Source organism: Trematosphaeria pertusa (assembly GCF_010094035.1).
Source record: "Trematosphaeria pertusa strain CBS 122368 unplaced genomic scaffold BU26scaffold_5, whole genome shotgun sequence".
NCBI lineage: Eukaryota > Fungi > Ascomycota > Dothideomycetes > Pleosporales > Trematosphaeriaceae > Trematosphaeria > Trematosphaeria pertusa.
Window position 1 is genome coordinate 770,775 of NW_022987216.1, and position 18,087 is coordinate 788,861.

The 18,087-nt window shown below is 56.3% G+C and overlaps 9 protein-coding genes across 9 annotated transcripts; 8 read left to right on the forward strand and 1 right to left on the reverse strand.

The window, feature by feature from the left end:
• The first annotated feature begins 28 nt into the window (after window positions 1-28).
• Window positions 29-1,816, forward strand: BU26DRAFT_517560 (peptidyl-prolyl cis-trans isomeras-like protein-like 2). Its single transcript, XM_033828602.1, has one exon. It carries the CDS (start codon window positions 83-85, stop codon window positions 1,763-1,765), a length of 1,683 nt encoding a protein of 560 aa, XP_033685773.1. The 5' UTR covers window positions 29-82; the 3' UTR covers window positions 1,766-1,816.
• A 260-nt stretch (window positions 1,817-2,076) lies between these two features.
• Window positions 2,077-3,860, forward strand: BU26DRAFT_517561 (alcohol dehydrogenase). Its single transcript, XM_033828603.1, has 4 exons — window positions 2,077-2,610; window positions 2,690-2,892; window positions 2,950-3,372; window positions 3,443-3,860. The coding sequence occupies exons 1-4, from the start codon at window positions 2,432-2,434 to the stop codon at window positions 3,667-3,669; spliced, it is 1,032 nt and encodes a 343-aa protein (XP_033685774.1). The 5' UTR covers window positions 2,077-2,431; the 3' UTR covers window positions 3,670-3,860.
• A 1,184-nt stretch (window positions 3,861-5,044) lies between these two features.
• BU26DRAFT_562731 (uncharacterized protein) lies at window positions 5,045-5,749 on the forward strand (the record flags this gene model as incomplete). Its single annotated transcript, XM_033833061.1, has 1 exon — window positions 5,045-5,749. The coding sequence occupies one exon, from the start codon at window positions 5,045-5,047 to the stop codon at window positions 5,747-5,749; it is 705 nt and encodes a 234-aa protein (XP_033685775.1).
• Window positions 5,750-6,347: 598 nt separating this feature from the next.
• BU26DRAFT_481138 (uncharacterized protein) lies at window positions 6,348-8,312 on the forward strand. Its single transcript, XM_033825727.1, has 3 exons — window positions 6,348-6,437; window positions 6,538-6,686; window positions 6,771-8,312. The coding sequence occupies exons 1-3, from the start codon at window positions 6,396-6,398 to the stop codon at window positions 7,858-7,860; spliced, it is 1,281 nt and encodes a 426-aa protein (XP_033685776.1). The 5' UTR covers window positions 6,348-6,395; the 3' UTR covers window positions 7,861-8,312.
• BU26DRAFT_591754 (uncharacterized protein) lies at window positions 8,094-8,802 on the forward strand (the record flags this gene model as incomplete). Its single annotated transcript, XM_033834813.1, has 1 exon — window positions 8,094-8,802. A coding segment is annotated over one exon (507 nt), but the record flags the coding sequence as incomplete, so codon positions are not given.
• A 1,211-nt stretch (window positions 8,803-10,013) lies between these two features.
• Window positions 10,014-10,871, forward strand: BU26DRAFT_503402 (carbohydrate esterase family 1 protein; the record flags this gene model as incomplete). The annotated part of the gene is made up of 1 exon (XM_033826693.1): window positions 10,014-10,871. The coding sequence occupies one exon, from the start codon at window positions 10,014-10,016 to the stop codon at window positions 10,869-10,871; it is 858 nt and encodes a 285-aa protein (XP_033685778.1).
• A 942-nt stretch (window positions 10,872-11,813) lies between these two features.
• On the forward strand, window positions 11,814-12,866 carry BU26DRAFT_481145 (alcohol dehydrogenase; the record flags this gene model as incomplete). The annotated part of the gene is made up of 1 exon (XM_033825728.1): window positions 11,814-12,866. One exon carries the CDS (start codon window positions 11,814-11,816, stop codon window positions 12,864-12,866), a length of 1,053 nt encoding a protein of 350 aa, XP_033685779.1.
• A 196-nt stretch (window positions 12,867-13,062) lies between these two features.
• BU26DRAFT_562735 (vanillyl alcohol oxidase) lies at window positions 13,063-15,088 on the reverse strand (the record flags this gene model as incomplete). Its single annotated transcript, XM_033833062.1, has 4 exons — window positions 13,063-13,342; window positions 13,404-14,041; window positions 14,085-14,169; window positions 14,247-15,088. 4 exons carry the CDS (start codon window positions 15,086-15,088, stop codon window positions 13,063-13,065), a joined length of 1,845 nt encoding a protein of 614 aa, XP_033685780.1.
• A 967-nt stretch (window positions 15,089-16,055) lies between these two features.
• BU26DRAFT_517569 (FAD-binding protein) lies at window positions 16,056-17,895 on the forward strand. Its single transcript, XM_033828604.1, has one exon. The coding sequence runs from the start codon at window positions 16,150-16,152 to the stop codon at window positions 17,629-17,631; it is 1,482 nt and encodes a 493-aa protein (XP_033685781.1). The 5' UTR covers window positions 16,056-16,149; the 3' UTR covers window positions 17,632-17,895.
• Window positions 17,896-18,087: the final 192 nt, after the last annotated feature.

The following is an 18,087-nucleotide window of genomic DNA, read 5'->3' on the forward strand; positions in this document are numbered from 1 at the left end:
TCTCTTGGCGCGTCATTCTCCAGCTCGACTTTCCTGAACTCTCCTCCTTCATCCCTACTTCCATAGCCACCAGCTGAACAGCATGGGAAAAGGCACGGACAAGCTCTACATTACCCACTCTGAGTGGTCCTCCGCAGACTCCTTCGGAACGTCGCGCGGCGCAAACACGAGCAAAGCCTCCGCCGCCGGGCTCGCCTCAACCTTCAAACGCCTCCCCTTCAACTACTGCGCCGTCTCCCTCCAGCCCTTTACTGATCCCGTATGCACCTCCTCCGGTACGATCTTCGACCTCACGCACATTCTCACCTGGCTCTCGAAACACCCCGACACGAACCCCGTCGACGGCGCGCCGCTGAAACGATCGGACCTTATAACGCTCAACTTTACGAAGAATGAAGATGGCGAGTACGTGGATCCGGTGACGTACAAGGTCTTCACGGATAACACGCACATCGTCGCGTTGCGGAAGAGCGGGAATGTGTTTGCATGGGACACGGTGGAGCGGTTGAACATTAAGGCGAAGAACTGGCGGGATCTGGTGTCGGATGAGGAGTTCACGAGGAAGGACATCATCACACTGCAGGATCCGCAGAACATTGAGTCGCGGGACTTCAACTCGTACAAGCATATCAGGGAAGGCGAGGCGGTGATACCAGGGTCTGAGAGCAGTGTGAACACTGATGCGCTAGGAAATGCGGGAAAGATTCTGAAGGCGAAGGAGGCTGTCGCAAAAGCGCGAGCGGATCGACAGGCCAAAGCGCAAGGCAAACCTACGACGAAGAACGCTGTAGCCACCGTGCCGAAGAACGGAACAGGCGCGAAGCCAGTCACCACGCAAGCCGCAAAGCCCGCATACAATGCCGCCGTTTACACCTCCGGAAAAGCAGCTGCGTCCTTCACCTCCACCGGCATGACCCCACATACCTCCGGCGAGCGCGCTGTCCTTTCCGACGAAGATTACATGCTAAAGCCAAAGCGCGTGAAGCAGAAAGGCTACGCACGGATATCGACCTCCCTCGGCGACCTCAACATCGAGCTCCTCCCCGAATTCGCACCGCGTGCGGTATGGAACTTCGTCCAGCTGGCCAAGAAGGGATACTACAACAACACAATCTTCCACCGAAACATCAAGGGCTTCATGATCCAAGGTGGCGATCCCTCGGGCACCGGAAGAGGCGGACAAAGTATATGGGGCAAGCCTTTCAACGATGAGTTTGACGGACCGAATACACACAACACGCGGGGCATCCTGTCTATGGCGAACAAGGGCAAGAATACGAATACCTCGCAATTCTTCATCACATACCGCCAAGTGCCACATCTGGACCGGAAACACACCATATTCGCACGAGTAGTCGGCGGCCTGGACACCACACTGAAGGCGATGGAGCTTGCCGAGACAGGCGAGAAAGACAGGCCAGTGGACGACATTGAAATCCTGGACATAGTAGTCTTCGTCGACCCCTTCGAAGAATGGCAGAGAGAGCGCACGGAGAAGGAGGCAAAGGAGCACGAGGAAGAGGAGATACGGCGGCAAGGCGGAACTGCGGATGACAAGACGACTTGGACGGGCAAGCGCATACGCGCAGACGGGACTGTGGACGAGGGAAACGGGGAAGGCTTGGGTGTGGGGAAGTATCTCAAGGCGGCGAGGCAGGAGATGCACGACGACGATGAGATAGTAGGATTTGTGGACGAGGAAGAAGTGATGCCGGTCAAGAAGAAAGCCAAGACTGGCGGGTTTGGCAATTTCGACGCCTGGTGATGATTTGCTGGCATGAGCATGGTTTTACAGAAAAATGATACCCAAAATGAGCATTCCTGTTTGATAATTCCACGTTGAATTATTCAGCTGCTTTCCGTGTCGTGTTCTGATGCTGCAAAATGGAGTGCAACGCACCTGGCCAATCACATGCCATTGAGGCCGGCGGAGCTCCACTAGCCGGCTTTAATAGACGTCATACATCCGGGCTGCGGCCTCGTATGCATGGGTGGCGTCGAAGCAAAGAACATCGTGCTTCCCTCTGGAGCTGTGGCTTATCACCGAGCCGCTCGCAATACTGAAACCAACCACCTGAGTTAGTAAGCCCACCCATTAAGCAGGCGGACGTCTTGGAAAGCCGGCAGGGGTGACGCAAGGAGAATCGGAGTTTTACTCGCTCTGCGCCAATGACGGGCGGGGCTGCCGCCGCTTCGAGACCTACTTAGGTCATGATGAAAGGAGGACTCGGAAGGTGGCATGGATCGGAGATAAAAAGCTAGATAGCTGGGAGGCGTATAAAGAGGCCTGTCTACTCGGTGCTGGATGGATACATTTCTCAGGCTTTGTTTTACGCTTCTCTTGGGACGGCTGCATTCTTCAACTGATTGACTTACCCGATTCGCTCGCATTCTTGAGTTGGATTGTGACACGGAGACTTGAGATAACGCAATGGCGCCCTCGATCCCTAAGACCTGCCGCGCCGTCGTCCTCGAGAAGCCCGGCGCGCCGTGGGCTATCAAGGAGGTGCCGGTTCACGAGCCGGGCCGCGGCGAGGTCTTGATTAAGGTGCATGCGTGCGGCGTGTGCCATTCGGATGCTTTTCTGCAGCAGGGGGCTTTTGGGCCTTTGTAAGTCATCATCTACTCCTGTCTGGAAGATACATCGCCCTGGACGGTAAGGCGACTGGGGACTAATTGCTTCCTGCAGAGGTACCTTCCCGCGCATCCCCGGCCATGAAGTCATCGGCACCGTAGCCGCCGTCGGCCCTGACGAGAAGAAGTGGAAGGTCGGTGACTTGGTCGGCGGGCCATGGCATGGTGCTCACGATGGGCTGTGCAAGGCGTGTAATCGCGGGTTGTACCAGATGTGCAAGAACGGGCTCATCAATGGCGTGAATCGGGACGGTGGATGTAAGCTCCCTCCTGTAGTTCTTCGACCCATGATGGTGTGCTGATGGTGGATCATAGATGCCGAATACTGCACCCTCCGCACCGAAGCCGTCGTCCGTATCCCAGCCGGCGTGGACCCCGCCGAATACGCACCACTCCTGTGCGCCGGCGTCACCGTCTTCAACGGCATCCGCAACATGAACATCATTCCAGGCGACACAGTTGCTGTTCAGGGTCTTGGTGGGCTGGGCCATCTTGCGATTCAGTATGCGCGGCGCATGGGATACCGGACCGTCGCGCTGTCGACGAGCAGCAACAAGAAAGACTTTGCAATGCAGCTCGGCGCGAATGATTACATCGATACGAGCAAGGAAGATGCGGCGGAGGCGCTGCAGAAGATGGGCGGGGCGAGCTTGGTTGTGGTGACGGCGCCGAATCCGGAGGTCATGGGTCCGTTGGTCAAGGGCCTGGGGCCGCTGGGGAAGGTGTTGATTCTTGCTCGTGAGTTTCTTTCTTCCTTCCTTTTCGCATGGGCGGAATCTTCCCGAGGGCTGGTGCTGACTGTGGATAGCTGTTGGCGAGATCCCGGTCGACACTGTTTCGCTCGTCATGAATGGTACCTCGGTCCATGGATGGCCATCTGGGCATGCCCTCGATAGCGAGGAGGCGATCAGCTTCGCTCAGTACCAGGGCGTCAAGTGCATGGTGGAGAAGTTCCCGTTCGATAAGGTGGAGGATGCGGTGAAGCATATGGAGAGTGGCAAGGTGCGCTTTAGGAGTGTCATCGTGATGGACTAAGAAAGTGCTCGGGCTGTTTAACTGACGAAAATAATGGAAACAATGAAACTACCGTAGTTCATGCGCTTACCATTGCTTTCCCATATTGTGGGAGAAGCAGCTACGTCGCTGGGGTATTGACGGCCGTCTCGCAGTGGCTATGCGTCCGACGAGAAAATGGCGAAGGGGATGCCTCATGCGATATATTGATGACGGACCATCCATCAAGGTGCCCGATGTATTCAGGTCTGCTTGATAGTTCAGGATCTCGTGGTCAGACGGCGGGCTGACTGCGCAATGCTGATGCGATGACGATGCAGCGTGCCCGAAGCGACAGAAGTCCCTAGACTCGCGCTTCGGCTGAATATAGAAAACAGCGTAGTGTAGGAGTCTATTTTGTCCCCTTTCGGCGCGTGCTTCACATTCGCTGTCTCAGGGGATGCCGGCCACACTGTGTAACGCGCAGGCAGCCAATGTGATGTCAGAATGCGAGGGGCTGGCGCACGGCCGCGTTTCAGCCCGCACATCTTGCACACCTCAACTCACGCTTCGCAGCTCCGCCCTGACTATCACCAAACGCTCCGCCAACCGCCATGCGCTCCGCTCATAAACCCCCTTGGGGTCCCTGGCGATCTGTCATAAGACTTGCCTGCCCGCTTCGCTCGGAAGCAGCCTTTTCCACCGGCGCGCACCCACAATGGCATGAACGACTGAACATCGCGACCATCACCACCTCCCTTTCTTTCGCACATCGTCTTTTCGTCCTGCGCTGCGCGCCTTTTTAACCCGCCTGTTCTCGCGCTCCTTGCAGGCCCGGCGCCAGACTTGTTTCTTCGCCGTCCCCTCCTTCTGTCTCACTTCGCTCTTTGCCTTGCAGAACGCGTGCTGAACTGTCGCTTGTACAGAGGTAGAAGAGGCGCAATTGGCCAGGTTGCATAAGAAAGCAACTCCTTGTCGTCATAAGCCCGAAGCGCTGGTCTCGGGAACTGGAATTGGGTTCGACACCAGCAAACAAAACGGCGGAATTTGGAAGAGACAGAACCGTGGAAAGCTGCTTGAAGACCACCTAGATCACGGAAACGTGCAGCGGAGCGGACGACGACCTTTCATACTCACTGCCGGCGGCGAGCCACGTCTTCCGAAACTCCACGCATCGCAAACGGCCCGCGTCTCACAAACATCACCATTCATCCAAAACAGCAACCGTCTCACCACTCCATCGTCGCTCTCTCGCTGGGCCATTCCTCCTGTGCGAGCGAGATTTCGGGGGCACTCCCAAGCAAACATTCAAGCACTCTCTCGCAAATCCACATTTCACTCCACCTTCATCCCCGCAGGCCGCGTACGCATTTCTCTGAAATACACCACGATGCCCCATCCACTTCGTCGAGCTATCATGTCGGGCCTCATCGCCATGGGCGTGACGTCCGCCACCCAGGCCATATCGCTGTCCAACTTTACGCCGCGCATCGAGAATCTGCCGTCGCCATGTCAGTCGGCATACACAACACAGATCCAGGGCTGCCAAGCTGGCGACTTTACGAATGGCGCGCGCTGTAGCGCAAACTGCGTTCAAGGGCTGGTTACCATATCGGAGCTCGTCAGCCAGCAGTGTTCCAACGTCGATGTGCCGGAGACATCCATCATCGGCGTCTTCTTGCTCGGACAAGGAATTCCAGCGCTATGCCCGGGCGTCGAAGTAACAACGATTGCTCCCAGTTCGACCCAGGTACAGCCACCGCCGCAAACGAGCACAGAAGCGCAAGCGTCGAATGAACCGGCAGCGCCACCTCCGAGCTCATCGCAGGCGATAGAGAGCGACTCGAGCGTCGCTGAGTCGTCTGCCACGTCCGTCGCCAACACACCGAATGAATCAGTCGCACCTCCCACCAGCACGGCGCAACCGCAGCTTACGTTCGCTACCGGCAGCCCGCCACCAGCTGCGAGCCAGACCGCGAGCAGCCAGAGGTCGAATCAGGATTCCGGAGGCGGCTCACCGTTCGATGTTGTGGCCACCGGTTCGTCACCGCCGCTCAACGTCGGTCACTGCGCCCTTTCAGCGATAGTCGGCGTAGCTCTCCTCTTCGCAACAGTCTTTTGAGCATGTAACGGTCGACCTTCTAAGCGTTTCATTTCGAGATGCCATCATTTGAGCATTGGGTGGAGTTGCTAGCTGCGGCGTTGATTGTCGTTTTCGTTTGTACCATATACCCTCATTGGTGGCACGGTTGGATAATTTCTGAAAGCAAGATGTTGTATGATGGGGAGAAAGAAAAGGTTGTTGCTGAGGATATGTCTGGAGATGGGACCGATGCATTTGGACAAACCACGTTGCAACGAAGAATTTGGCAACGGTTCAGAAGGAGGATGAACAGTAGCGACAGCGAATGAATGAAATGAAATGTGAAATTCAATCAGGCAGGTCTCGCGAAGGTATGAATGTCACGTGCCTAGTAGTATCAATGTGCACTGCTCCAAGTATGACGCATGCAGCGACATCTGCTTCGATTAACCCTGCAAACTCCCACCATAATCTCTACATGGCACTTCTCTATACTGCCTTCACGAACGACAACTAGCTACTTGCCCACATGTGGCCTTTTCATCAACCACAATCTCGACCAATCACACCCCTGTCTTCCAAGCGAGGAAGCCGCACCCCAGACGTAATCACGTCCGCCGCAACCTCCGCATCTCAGCTCGATCTTAGCTCTCCCCGCGATGCAGGAACACTCCCAAGGCCCAGGATGAAGAAGACCCTCTTACTGTGTTTTATCCATGGCTTCAAGGTATGATAACACCCTCGACCCCCACGTTGCGCCCTAGTCGGCCCCTATCGTCGATTCCTATGACGTCTGCCGTCTCCCGCTGTTACTGATACGGTTGCAGGGCAGCGACAACACCTTCGGGAACTTTCCCTCTCACTTGAAAGCTATTCTTCAGCATGCGCTACCAAAGGTTACAGTCCTAGCGATTGCGTATCCGAGTTATGAGACGCGCGGCGATTTGCAGGAGTGTGTGGCGAGGTTCAAGGAATGGTGAGTCGGACGACTGCCCCCCGAGGACAGAAACCTCCCAGGAGCTTACCGAGTGAGTGCAATGGCATTCTGACAATGTCTCAGGCTGCAAAACAAAGTCATAGACCTCGAGGTGGCCAACGGGACGCCCTCCCCCACCGTCGACCCTTCCGTGCGCACAATCCTCGTCGGGCACTCCATGGGCGGCATCGTCGCAGCAGAAACCCTCCTTTCCATCATAAACGAGCAACCGATACACTCCCTCCAGAACTCCGCCTCTCACTCGACGTCGAGCCTCCCCGAAACCTCACAGCTCATGTTCCCCTACATACAGGGCATTCTCGCATTCGACACCCCATATCTTGGCATTGCCCCGGGCGTAGTAGCGCACGGCGCAGAGAAGCACTGGAACACGGCGAACTCGGCATATGCGGCGTATTCGAATCTCGCGGGGGCGTTCGGCTGGGGTAAAGGGCCCGAGAGCGGCGCGGTCGATGCAAGTAAGATGCTCCCTGCGCCGGAAACAACGGCCAAAGCAGTAAGCGACTCGAATGCCGATGCCGCAGCGGCACCTTTGTGGCAAAGATATGGACGCGTGGCGCTGTTTGCCGGAGCCGCGGGCGCGGTGGCTGCCGGCGGCGCAGCAGCGTACATGAAGAGGGATCAGATCTCCGAAGGGTTGAGCTGGGCGACTTCGCATCTTGAGTTTGTGGGGTCTCTGGCAAGGCCTGAGGAGATGAAGAAGCGGCTTGCAAATATTGCGAAGCTGTCTGACACCCAGGATATCGGCTTCGCGGACATCTACACCACTCTCGGTCACGCGGTCGATTCGCAGGGGAAGTCTTCTTGGACCGGTAAAGTCCGGGGCATAGAGCGCACGTTCTGCAACATTCCCAAGGGCGAGATAAAGCAGTTCTTCATCCCGGCTGTTAACGACAAGAGCACCGCAGAGACTTGGGCACACATGAGCATGTTCGAGCCGAGGAATAACCCGGGATACTATACAATGAGCGAGCACGCCAAGGAGAAGATCATAGACTGGGCGGTGAATGATTGGTACGAGGAGAGTGACGGTCCGATGAAGGGCGTGGGGATTGAAGAGGAGGCGGAGATTGTGGAGAAGCCGGAGGAAGAGGAGTTTGAGCACTTGAAGAGGCCGGAGAGTACGGAGGTGTGGCAGAGGGATGAGCTGTGATTTAGGGAAGTGGATACCGAGGGGTCAACGTTTAACGGCCGTGATGACATTCATAGATGTCGGGTGGTAGGCGGCGTTAGTGAGTGCTGATATACCCTTTTCCTATTCAACCACGAAATACATGTCCCGTTCACGGTTTACCTGCTTTCCCATCACGAATCTTCGATTTCTTCGACGGTGACCATGCCTCAGCAATTACAGGTCACGGATTACGGTCCTCCGCATTCCGTTGCTTGAAGTGCGTCGACAGGCCGTTCACCTACGAGTTCACTCCCTCTCAGGTCCTCTTGAAGTTGTATATTCATCCTGCTTCTATTCCGCTTCACATCCGCGATATCGTATATACGATCTCCACCAGTCTCCATCCCCCGTTCTTCCCAATTTCCACACACCAGTACCTAGCCATCATCATACACAAGCACAAGCATAATCTACCACCCACAACCACAAGCCATCAAGCACAATGCCTTCCAACACCTATAATTCGGACCCAGAGTCCTGGCGCGATGTTACAGGCCTCGGGCGCGGAGCTGCTTGGGGCAGCGGCTTTGACTATGATGACCGCTCTAGGTTTCCGCCGGGGTTGGATGGCTCTTCCCGGTCTGGAGAAGGATCGCGGCGGGGTCTGGATTCGTCACTGGCGGCGAGGTGTGCGGAGAGCGAGCGGGGAGGCGCAGGGACGGCGGATAGGGGATGTAGATGGGAGGGGGAGAGAGGTAGCTCTGGAAGCGATGAGATGAGGGGTGGGGCGAGGGAGTTCCGCTCTGGAGATTACTCGCGGGCTGGAGGGGCTTCAGATGGGCGTGGCGGAAGCGCTGGGCTGAGGGGCGATGCGGTGTCTTTCGTGCCGAGGAGCGAGAGGCATTATGTGGGGTGTGCGAAGGGGGAGTGGGAGGAGGATGATTTTTGAACAAAGATGATTACGTTGCAGGCAAGTATTACTGACATCCGGAATTCTAGGTTGAAGGAGCGACTAGTACTGTACGACTAAATGAACGTATACTAAGAAACAGAGGCCCAACTACCCACGCCCTTCTCCCTTCCCTCTTCTCCCTTGATCGGAATCCTACCGTTCGCACACTCCTACGCGACACCCCCGGAACTGCCATCCTTCTTTTCCGACCCTTCCTTTTTAAGGCGGCCGAGTTTCACCGTCAGATCCTTCCTCGCTTCGCCATCCGGTCTATGTTCATTCGCGTGCGCTTTCACTCTGACCCATATCTTGTTGCGTATTAGGAGTGAAAGCTCAACCTACCTAAAAAGGAAAGTTCTCCAAAAACCGTCGATTACTGCGCGACAATAGGCGGTCTTCACTCACCACCTTCACTGTATTCACTATTTCACTCGAACAGCGATTTTGCGCTAGAGTAAAAGCAGCTAGCGCATTCGACTCGGGTAAGGCAAAATTCCACTGTCAAAACCCCAACAAACCGCTCTCATTCTTCTTCACCACACTCGTCTTAGTCTTTTGTGCTTGGAATTATCGTATCCCGTTCTTGCATTGTTGAAGACCGACTGCAAGACGATGGAACAGTTACCTTTGGCGCCGGCGCAAGGCTTTGAGCGGACGGAGAATTTCACCGCCGTGGCAGCTCTGTACGACTAAGTGATTGAACCAGCGAGCTTCCTATTACTGACAACTGAAATGCAGACGATGTTGAGGTTCCAGCGCAGATCCCAGAACGCTGGTATTCCCTCGGTACCGTTGATCTGCCTAGGTACGAAGTACTGCCGACTGCCATCCCAGGGTTCGAAAAGCCGCACTTTACGCGGCTTGGAAGTCTCGAGCACAATTACCCAGATAGCGCCTGGTGATTGGTTCTGGCCAGCTTACCCTAGATTTAATCATTCTCTTGCCCCGGATATGGACTTCGGCAGATGCGGATCACCCGAAACAGGCGCAACTAGCTTTGTTCTGGAGTGGCATGATTGTGGGAATGTATGCATGGGAGATCTTCGAGATAGACGGAGCAATTTGCACCTCTTGGCTGCTATGGGGGAGCATGGCTCCTCCGCACGAGGTGTGATCAGACCGGAGGACCGACGAGAGTTCAGCGTTGAAAGGAGCCGGTGGTTTTGGTCGCGAGGAGTATAAAGCTCCTATGTCATGCCATCCAGTCGCTCCAAAGTAAGAGATAGACCCAAGTGCCACGATGAAGCTCCTAACGCCCCTCGCCCTCCTCTCCGCCCTCATCACCACCGCCTCGGCCGCCACGCCCGGCTGCGGCAAATCGCCAACCACCATCAAAGCCGGCGTCAACCGTGTAACAGTCAACGGCAAACAGCGCGAATGGATCCTCGCGCTCCCGTCTGACTATGACAACACCAAGCCCTATCGTCTCATCTTCGCCCTCCACTGGATGACCGGCACCATGAACGACGTCGCCAACGGCCCACAGACCAACCCGTACTACGGCCTGCAGGCGGAAGCGAACGGGAGCGCCATCTTCGTGTCTCCCAATGGCCTCGTAGGAACAAACGGGATGACAGGGTGGGCGAACACCGGCGGCGAGGACATCACGTTCATGCAGGAGATCCTGAAAGCGACCAACGCCGAGCTCTGCATCAACGAGAACCTGCGCTTCTCCACCGGCTTCAGCTACGGCGGCGCCATGTCGCACTCCATTGCGTGCACCCTGGCCAAGGACTTCCGCGCCGTCGCCATCCAGTCGGGCTCCCTGCTCAGCGGTTGCGCAGGCGGTACCGACGCCGTCGCCTACTACATCCAGCACGGAATCAGCGACTCGGTTCTTCCCATCGCCGGCGGCCGCTCGCTCCGCGACGTGTTCGTCAAGAACAACGGGTGCACGCAGCAGTCGCTGCCGGAGCCCGCGAAGGGCAGCAAGACGCATGTGCTGACCAAGTATGCCGGGTGCAAGGAGGATAAGCCCCTGTGGTGGACGGCGTTCGATGGCGATCATACGCCGATTCCGACGGATGGCGGGACGACGAATAAGGATACGACGTTTACGACCGGGCAGATTTGGGAGTTCTTCTCGCAGTTCAGTTGAGTGAGAAATGCACTCTTGGGGATGACCAGCGGTACCCTCCATACAATAGCTCAGAGTTCGCAAGAAAATCGAATTCCTCTTCCAAAGTCAGCATGATCCCCGGCATACCTCGAAACCTAATCTTTAACACTTCGGAAGGGTGTGTATTGTTCGGATTTCCTGCACCAGATATCAAATCTCTGACGGTGTGACGGCGCTCGCACCTCCAATCTCGTCTTTGTATATACCCACAAGATCCATAAGAATGTCGTCTGCTCTTGTGTTGGCCCTTTCGCTGGAGCCATTCGGTTTTCGGTTGACAAGGTTGGTCGTTCCTAAAATCAGGGTAATATTGACTGACTTGAGTTAGGAGGCCCAGGATGGCACGATCGACTTGCCAGAAGACGACCGGCTACCATCAAGCTGCTGATCCAGTACCATACGATCTTCAGGGAATTATAGCAAAAAATACACCCTACGCGAAGTGACCGATGGTTCGTATTAGCGGGCCTTTGGATAGGGAGATTTGTTGAAGTGCTCGGGGGTTCGTATACCAGAACTAGCAGGTGAGAGAAATACATCAGATCAGCGAGGTAAGCTGCAAGGGCGATAAATAGCGAATTAATCCCATTCCGAGTGTATGTGCCGAAGCAGACTCCCGACCAACCTTCTACGCCCACAGCCATTCAACATACAAGCAAAGGGCGGCGTTTTGGGTTTGCGTGGGACTACGCGGAGACATGTCGTGGGAGGAGAGGGTGAAAATCTCGAGTTTCGGTGCCCGACTTCGGCTTTCGCCAGCGTCATCGCATAGAGCTTGAGGTTGTTGGCGTCGGATGGCGAGAGGTGATGTTTGCCGCGGAGCAGTTCCGGCGGGGCAAGCGGGGAAGGCCGCCAGAGCTCCCATTCCCCATATCCTCCCTTTCTCCCTCAGGCCTCCTATCCACCCACCGTCCGCCCATCATGGTACTCCCATCCTCCCAGACTGTCGCCTGGATCGACTCCCCCGGCCCCTCAGGCACCCTCGCCATCCGCTCCGGCGTCGACATCCAGCAACCCGGCCCGAACGAGCTCCTCGTGAAGCTCGAATGCTCCGGCATCTGCCACTCCGACTGCCGCAATGTCGAGGGCATGGGCAAGTACACCGAGATCCCCGGCCACGAGGGCGTGGGCGAGGTCGTCCAGCTGGGCCCGGGAGCTGCAGAGGAGCTGCTTGGCAAGCGCGTGGGCATCAAGTGGCTGTACAGCGCGTGCAAGCAGTGCGCGGCGTGCAAGAAGGGCCAGAGCAATAATTGCCCCAAGCAGCTGAACACGGGACGCAGCACGTGGGGGACGCTGCAGCAGTACGTTGTTGCGCACGCGGACTTTGTGTCGCTGATTCCGGAGGGGGTTAAGAGCGAGGTTGCGGCGCCGCTGCTGTGCGCTGGACTGAGTCTCGCGGGAGCTATCTCGAAGGTTGCTCCAGAAGTGCAGCCGGGCGAGTTTGTGGCTATCGTGGGTGCGGGAGGCGGACTGGGGCACATCGGCGTGCAGCTTGCGACTATCAAAGGCTACAAGGTCATTGCCATCGATAGCGGCGCGGAGAAAGAGAAGCTGTGCAAGGAGACGGGCGCCGTGGCCTTCATCGACTACGCGAAGGAGGACGTGCTGCAGGCTGTCAGAGACTTGACGGACGGCGAAGGCGCCCACGGTCTCATCTGCGTCGCCGGCAGCGAAAGAGCGTATCAGCAGGCGCCGGAGCTGGTACGGAACAACGGAGTGTTTGTCTGCGTCGGCCTGCCTCCAGACGACTTCATGTTCCCCATGTCGCCCATCCAAATTGCGAATCGCGGCCTCGTCATCAAAGGCTCGTCGACCGGCACGTCCGAGCAGATGGACGAGTTACTGCAGCTCGCTCTACAGGGGAAGATCATGCCGAAGATTGAAGTATACGACTTCGCAGACTCGCCAAAGATCATCCAGGAGCTCCAGAGATACGAGGTGACGGGCCGAAAGGTTGTCCGGGCGCCGTCATAGTTTCAAAATACAGCTTCTGGGGATTTATATTCTACCGCTCCAGCTTCGTCTTTCTTTCGTGCGGAGCGACCGCTATGGTACAACTATTTATATAACTTCGAATTTTCGAGCTGACGACCTTTGTCGCCCTGCTCCTGCTGACCTCGATATTACAGTTGCTCCCGATACCAAACCACGTGACAGGCCTTTTTAGAGCTCATATCTTCGAGTCTGCAGCCGCCGGCGCAACTCCACTGCCCTCACTACTCGTTTCCCCACCCTTCAACTCCCAGCCTCGCCCCCGATACCTCTTCGGCCAGATGCCGCATCGGCCCGGTGCTAGGATGCCGTTCGGATCCAAGGTATCCTTGAGCATATTGTTGAACTTCATGAGCGCGTTGTCGTTCCAGTTGTACGTCCCCGCCACCTGATCCATCAGCGCGAGATGCGTGCGGTATTCGCCGTAGCCGAGCGCTGCGGCATCGTCGATCATATCCCTACGTCTCGTTAGCTTTCCGTGATTCCTCAATCACCAACACAGAGGAGGATCTAACGCACCGCAAGCACTTCTCCGCCCGCCTCCGCATATCCACGTCCGTAGCATCATATACAATCTCGATGATGAGATGCATCTCGCGCAACCCCACACAGAACGCAGGCATCAAATCTAACCCCGCCTCATCGTGCCTCTTCCTCGCCAGCTCCCACAACTTCATCGCATCCTCGCCCCGAATCGGACTCACAGGACTGAACGCGATATGCGCCCCGTTCGGCATCCAATTCACCCACTTGAGCTCCTCCAGATCCGGCGTCCCGCTCGCAACCTTGTCCCGGGACCAGAAGTACTCGTCTGCCGGCAGCGTCTTGGGGTCGATCTTCTTGCAGCCCGGGATCTTGCGGAACTCGGCGTCGATGATGGCGAGTTTGTGCGCGCGGATGTGCGCTGGGCCGTACGACATGCCGTAGTACACCCAGGCGCATTCGCCGGTGGCCGTTTCGCGTAGGTGCTTGCGCACCACGTCTTCGGGCATGGGGCCGCCGCCTGAGTAGTATTTTGTGCGGGGGTGGCCTTTTACGGAGAGCGTTTGCAGGCCGTGGCGCAGTTGCGCGACGTTTTCGAGGATGTTGGATATGCGGAGGGGCCGGATTATTTCGATAAGGGGCGCGAGGCAGGATTCGTCGGGGAAGGTGTACATCTGAGTGGTTAGCGGATGGGAGGAGATTCAAAGGAGGACCTACAAAGGATTCGTAGCCTCCAGGGTTGGGCATGAGCGTCATGCCCATCTTCGTCACTATACCGAAGTTGGACTGGGAGAAGATGCCACTGCCGTCGTTAGTCATCCGAAAGACGGTCGATTTGCCACAGCCGCATATAGCGGCTTCAGGGGTGGAATCACTCACTCGCTATACGGCCCGAACCCGTACGGAAAACACTGCCATGTGTTCTCCCCACCGACGCCCAGAGCACCCATTCCCGTCCTCACAACGGGAACCTCACCGTCCTCTCCCACTTTCGGAAGCACGACCTCCAACCCCGAGTGGCACGCCCAATGGTCTCCATATGGCGTGTATCCCACCCCTCTATCCAGCGTATTCCCCACCACGCTCCCGCCTCCCAAATCCGGCGTATCAATCCACATCTTGTCGGCTAGCCCACGCTTGACAATCTCCTCATGCAGCGCGTAGAAAGTGACGCCTGGTTCAACCAGACACGTATAATCCGCCTCATTGATATCGAGAATGCGGTTCATCCGCCTCCCCAGATCCACCGTTACCGAGCCCCTCACACGCGGCGCAGACCCACCATATCCCAGATTCCGCCCCATGCTAATCGGAAAAAGAGGGACAAGATGCTTGTTCGCCCACCGCACAAGCAGCTTAACGTCCTCCACCGACCCGGGGTACACAACCGCCGACGCGACGAACTCCTCTGTGTCCAGCAGCGGCATCATGTCGTGCGTGTTCGGGTGCTCCATGTACCAGCCATTCTTGACCTCGGTGTCGTTGAGCTGGACATGCTGCGCGCCTAGGACCGCGCCGAGCTCGTCGATGGCGGCCAGGAAGGCTTTCTTGGAGATGCCTTGGGGCACGGGGAGACCGCGGCTGAGGGGAACGGTGTCGGAGACGGTTTTCCCGTCGTAGATTAGGGCTTTTGCGTGCGTGGCTTTGCTGAGGAGGCGTTCTGGGATGCCGGAGTGGGCGGTGGAGAGGGTGGGTGTTAGAGGGAGGTTTTTGGGAGACATGGCGGAGGGAATGTTGGTGCGGTGGAGGGGTTGAGACGGGAAGCAATGGGAAAGAATGATTCGGGTCTTTTTGGGGATGTCGATTTGAAACCCTTCAGGCGTAGGAATAAAATAGTCTCGGAAAAGTTCCGCCTCGTTCGGGGTGCAGCGGAGAGTAGGCGTGTGGGGCTAGTGGATATGTCGTACACGCTACGAGCCTGTCGCCAGAGGCACGACGAAAAGTGAATGAGGAGCTACAAAGGAAGATGACAGCTGCAGTGCTCCAACGCGCAAGAAGGGAAATGTAGATAAGCGGTTGTCGTGTTAAATCCGGATGATATGAAGCCCGTAATGTAGTGTATTGGTGTCCCTGGCTCTCGAGCTCGCATCTCCGCTTGGTGAGCTGCCCCTGGTCTGCGGGGTAGCTTCTCGCCGCTCCGGGTAAAGCGCACCCGCAGGACTTATGTGTGGGGCTACAGGCCCTGCATTGTTGGGAGGATTGGGGAATTGATGTCGAGGACTTCGTTCAATCCTTAGTTGGTTTTGTTTCTCTGCGTTGCTGTCTAAGTATGCTGCGAACGCTGTCAGTCTGCACGAATAGCACCGTGCATCGCCATTCGAACAACAATAACCCGGGATAATCCCCGGAAGGTGTCAATAGCACTCTCGCCGGGCGTCCTCGCAGCCATTGACGCCTGGTGACCGAATGGAGGAGTCGTCTGGGGTTAACTGCAGCCTTGTAGAGAAGGCAAGCAATGCTACTCGGGCATGAGTCGAGAGAAAGCCGGATAAGAAAGGAGTAGAGCCATTAATCTGCAGCGTATGCTTCGCTGAAGGTCTCCATCTCGAACAGTAGATGGGATGGAAGTCAAACCAGGGCAGGTTGAAGAGGTTCGTGCACCGCCAAAGGGGCTAGAGCCAATTTGGTTTAGCGTCCTTCATCGGAGAAAAAATCTCAACTTTTGCCGACATCATCCAGCGTCCAAACCACTACGTTGTACATCATCATCATGTATCCTTAATTAATCGTTGACGGTCTTTTCTTTATTGAGTCCTATTCGTTTTCTTTCTTCGGGCCCATCATGGAGCGCCATCAGTGCATAGTCGCACAGGTCGCTTCCAAAGTCAAGGAATACTTCACCCGCAAGGAGCCCTTCCGGATATCCCACGGCTCCACCAATAGCACGCGTCCGTCTCTCAAAAAGCGCGTCGTCGACATCAGCGAGTTGCGAAATGTACTCAAAGTCGATACTGCCACGCGTACTGCGCTCGTCGAGCCAAATGTGCCGATGGATCGCCTTGTGGAAGCGACGTTACCCCACGGCCTTGTGCCTCCCGTCGTTATGGAGTTCCCAGGGATTACGGCCGGGGGAGGGTATGCGGGAACTGCTGGCGAGAGTAGCTCGTTCAAGTATGGATTCTTTGACCGGACGATTAATTCCGTGGAGATGGTGTTGGCGGACGGCGAGGTGGTCAAGGCGTCCGAGAAGGAGAATGAAGATTTGTTTCGTGGAGCCGCCGGCGCCGTTGGATCGCTAGGCATCACGACGCTCATTGAGCTGCAGCTGATACAGGCTAAGAAGTTCGTAAAGACCACGTATCACCCAACCACCAGCATCGCGCAAGCGGTCCAGGAAGTCAAGAAGCAGACCGAGAACCAGGAAAACCACTACGTTGACGGCATATTGTTCTCCAAAGAGCATGGGGCTGTCGTCACAGGTGAGATGACGGATGAGCTCCCGAGCAATGTGCAACCGCAGACTTTTAGCAGCCCCTGGGACCCCTGGTTTTATCTCCACGTTGAGTCGCAGACAAGGAATGTTTCAGCTCTGGTCACTGAATACATTCCACTGGCAGAGTACATGTTTCGATACGACCGCGGCGGCTTTTGGGTCGGCCGCTCCGCCTTCAAGTACATGAACTTCCCCTTCAACAAGTACACGCGCTGGTTCCTGGACGACTTCTGCCATACGCGGATGCTGTATCGCGCGCTTCATGCAAGTGGCGAAGTAAATCGATACGTAGTGCAAGATATGGCGCTTCCTTATCCAAACGCGGAGGAGTTCATCTACTACACCGACGAGACCTTCGGAATCTGGCCGCTCTGGTTGTGTCCCCTGAAGCAATCTCCCCAGCCTACCATGCACCCGCACACGAAAGGCGAACTTAAAGCTGACCAGATGCTGAACATCGGGCTCTGGGGCTTCGGGCCTAAGGATAGGAAGCAGTCTCTCCAGAAGAACCAGGATTTGGAGAAGCGGCTAGGTGAGCTCGGGGGCATGAAGTGGCTGTACGCACACACCTACTACAGCGAAGAAGAGTTTTGGAAGCAGTTCGATCGCGCTTGGCACGAGCGGCTACGGAAGAAATACCGGGCTGCCACGCTCCCTGACGTCTACGAGAAGGTGCATGTTGATATCGCGAGGCACGAAAAGTTGGCGAAGAAAAACTGGGGCCTGTGGCTGAGGGCGATCTGGCCGCTTGGCGGGTTTTGGGGTCTTTTGAAGGCCATCCGGAGCGGCGACTGGCGCATACCGAGGAACTCATCTTGGAGGTGGAGATAGCACTGGTGGCTTGCCTATGCATGGAAAGATCGGAGAAGGCCTTTCCAGGTAATCCAGTCAAACGGTGCTGAGACTCCCCGTGATCATGTCAGGAGCGGCAGGTCATCCCAAGCATCGCAGATAGAATGTATCAAGACTAAGATCAAGCGCATTTACGAAAATCCAATAGGGGATGCCCCATACCACCTCCGGTTCTCTCGTCTGAGCGAGTGTTTTCTCGCCGTACCTGGGTGCCCAATGCTGATTGGCACGGCTTGCTGATGGCCCCTTTTAGAGCGTCCGTCTATCGATGCGACCTTCGTATGTGTTGATCGCGTCGCTGTTCCTTCGATAAACGGTACTTCTCGTCGAATCTCCGGCAGGCCACGCTCCGTCGTCCCGTGGCTTATCGAGCTTTGAGAATAGGCAGCGCTATCTACGCCGCCATTCGAAGTCCAGTCGTGCGTATGATAGCTC

Bases quoted from the DNA above. Each gene is read 5' to 3' on its own strand.
- BU26DRAFT_481138 (XM_033825727.1), top strand. From the start codon at position 6,396: ATGAAGAAGACCCTCTTACTGTGTTTTATCCATGGCTTCAAG. The intron at 6,438-6,537 runs GTATGATAACAC...ATACGGTTGCAG, and splicing joins GTTTTATCCATGGCTTCAAG to GGCAGCGACAACACCTTCGG. The intron at 6,687-6,770 runs GTGAGTCGGACG...ACAATGTCTCAG, and splicing joins GTGGCGAGGTTCAAGGAATG to GCTGCAAAACAAAGTCATAG.
- BU26DRAFT_517561 (XM_033828603.1), top strand. From the start codon at position 2,432: ATGGCGCCCTCGATCCCTAAGACCTGCCGCGCCGTCGTCCTCGAGAAG. The intron at 2,611-2,689 runs GTAAGTCATCAT...TGCTTCCTGCAG, and splicing joins CAGGGGGCTTTTGGGCCTTT to AGGTACCTTCCCGCGCATCC. The intron at 2,893-2,949 runs GTAAGCTCCCTC...GGTGGATCATAG, and splicing joins CGTGAATCGGGACGGTGGAT to ATGCCGAATACTGCACCCTC.
- BU26DRAFT_517560 (XM_033828602.1), top strand. From the start codon at position 83: ATGGGAAAAGGCACGGACAAGCTCTACATTACCCACTCTGAGTGGTCC.
- BU26DRAFT_517569 (XM_033828604.1), top strand. From the start codon at position 16,150: ATGGAGCGCCATCAGTGCATAGTCGCACAGGTCGCTTCCAAAGTCAAG.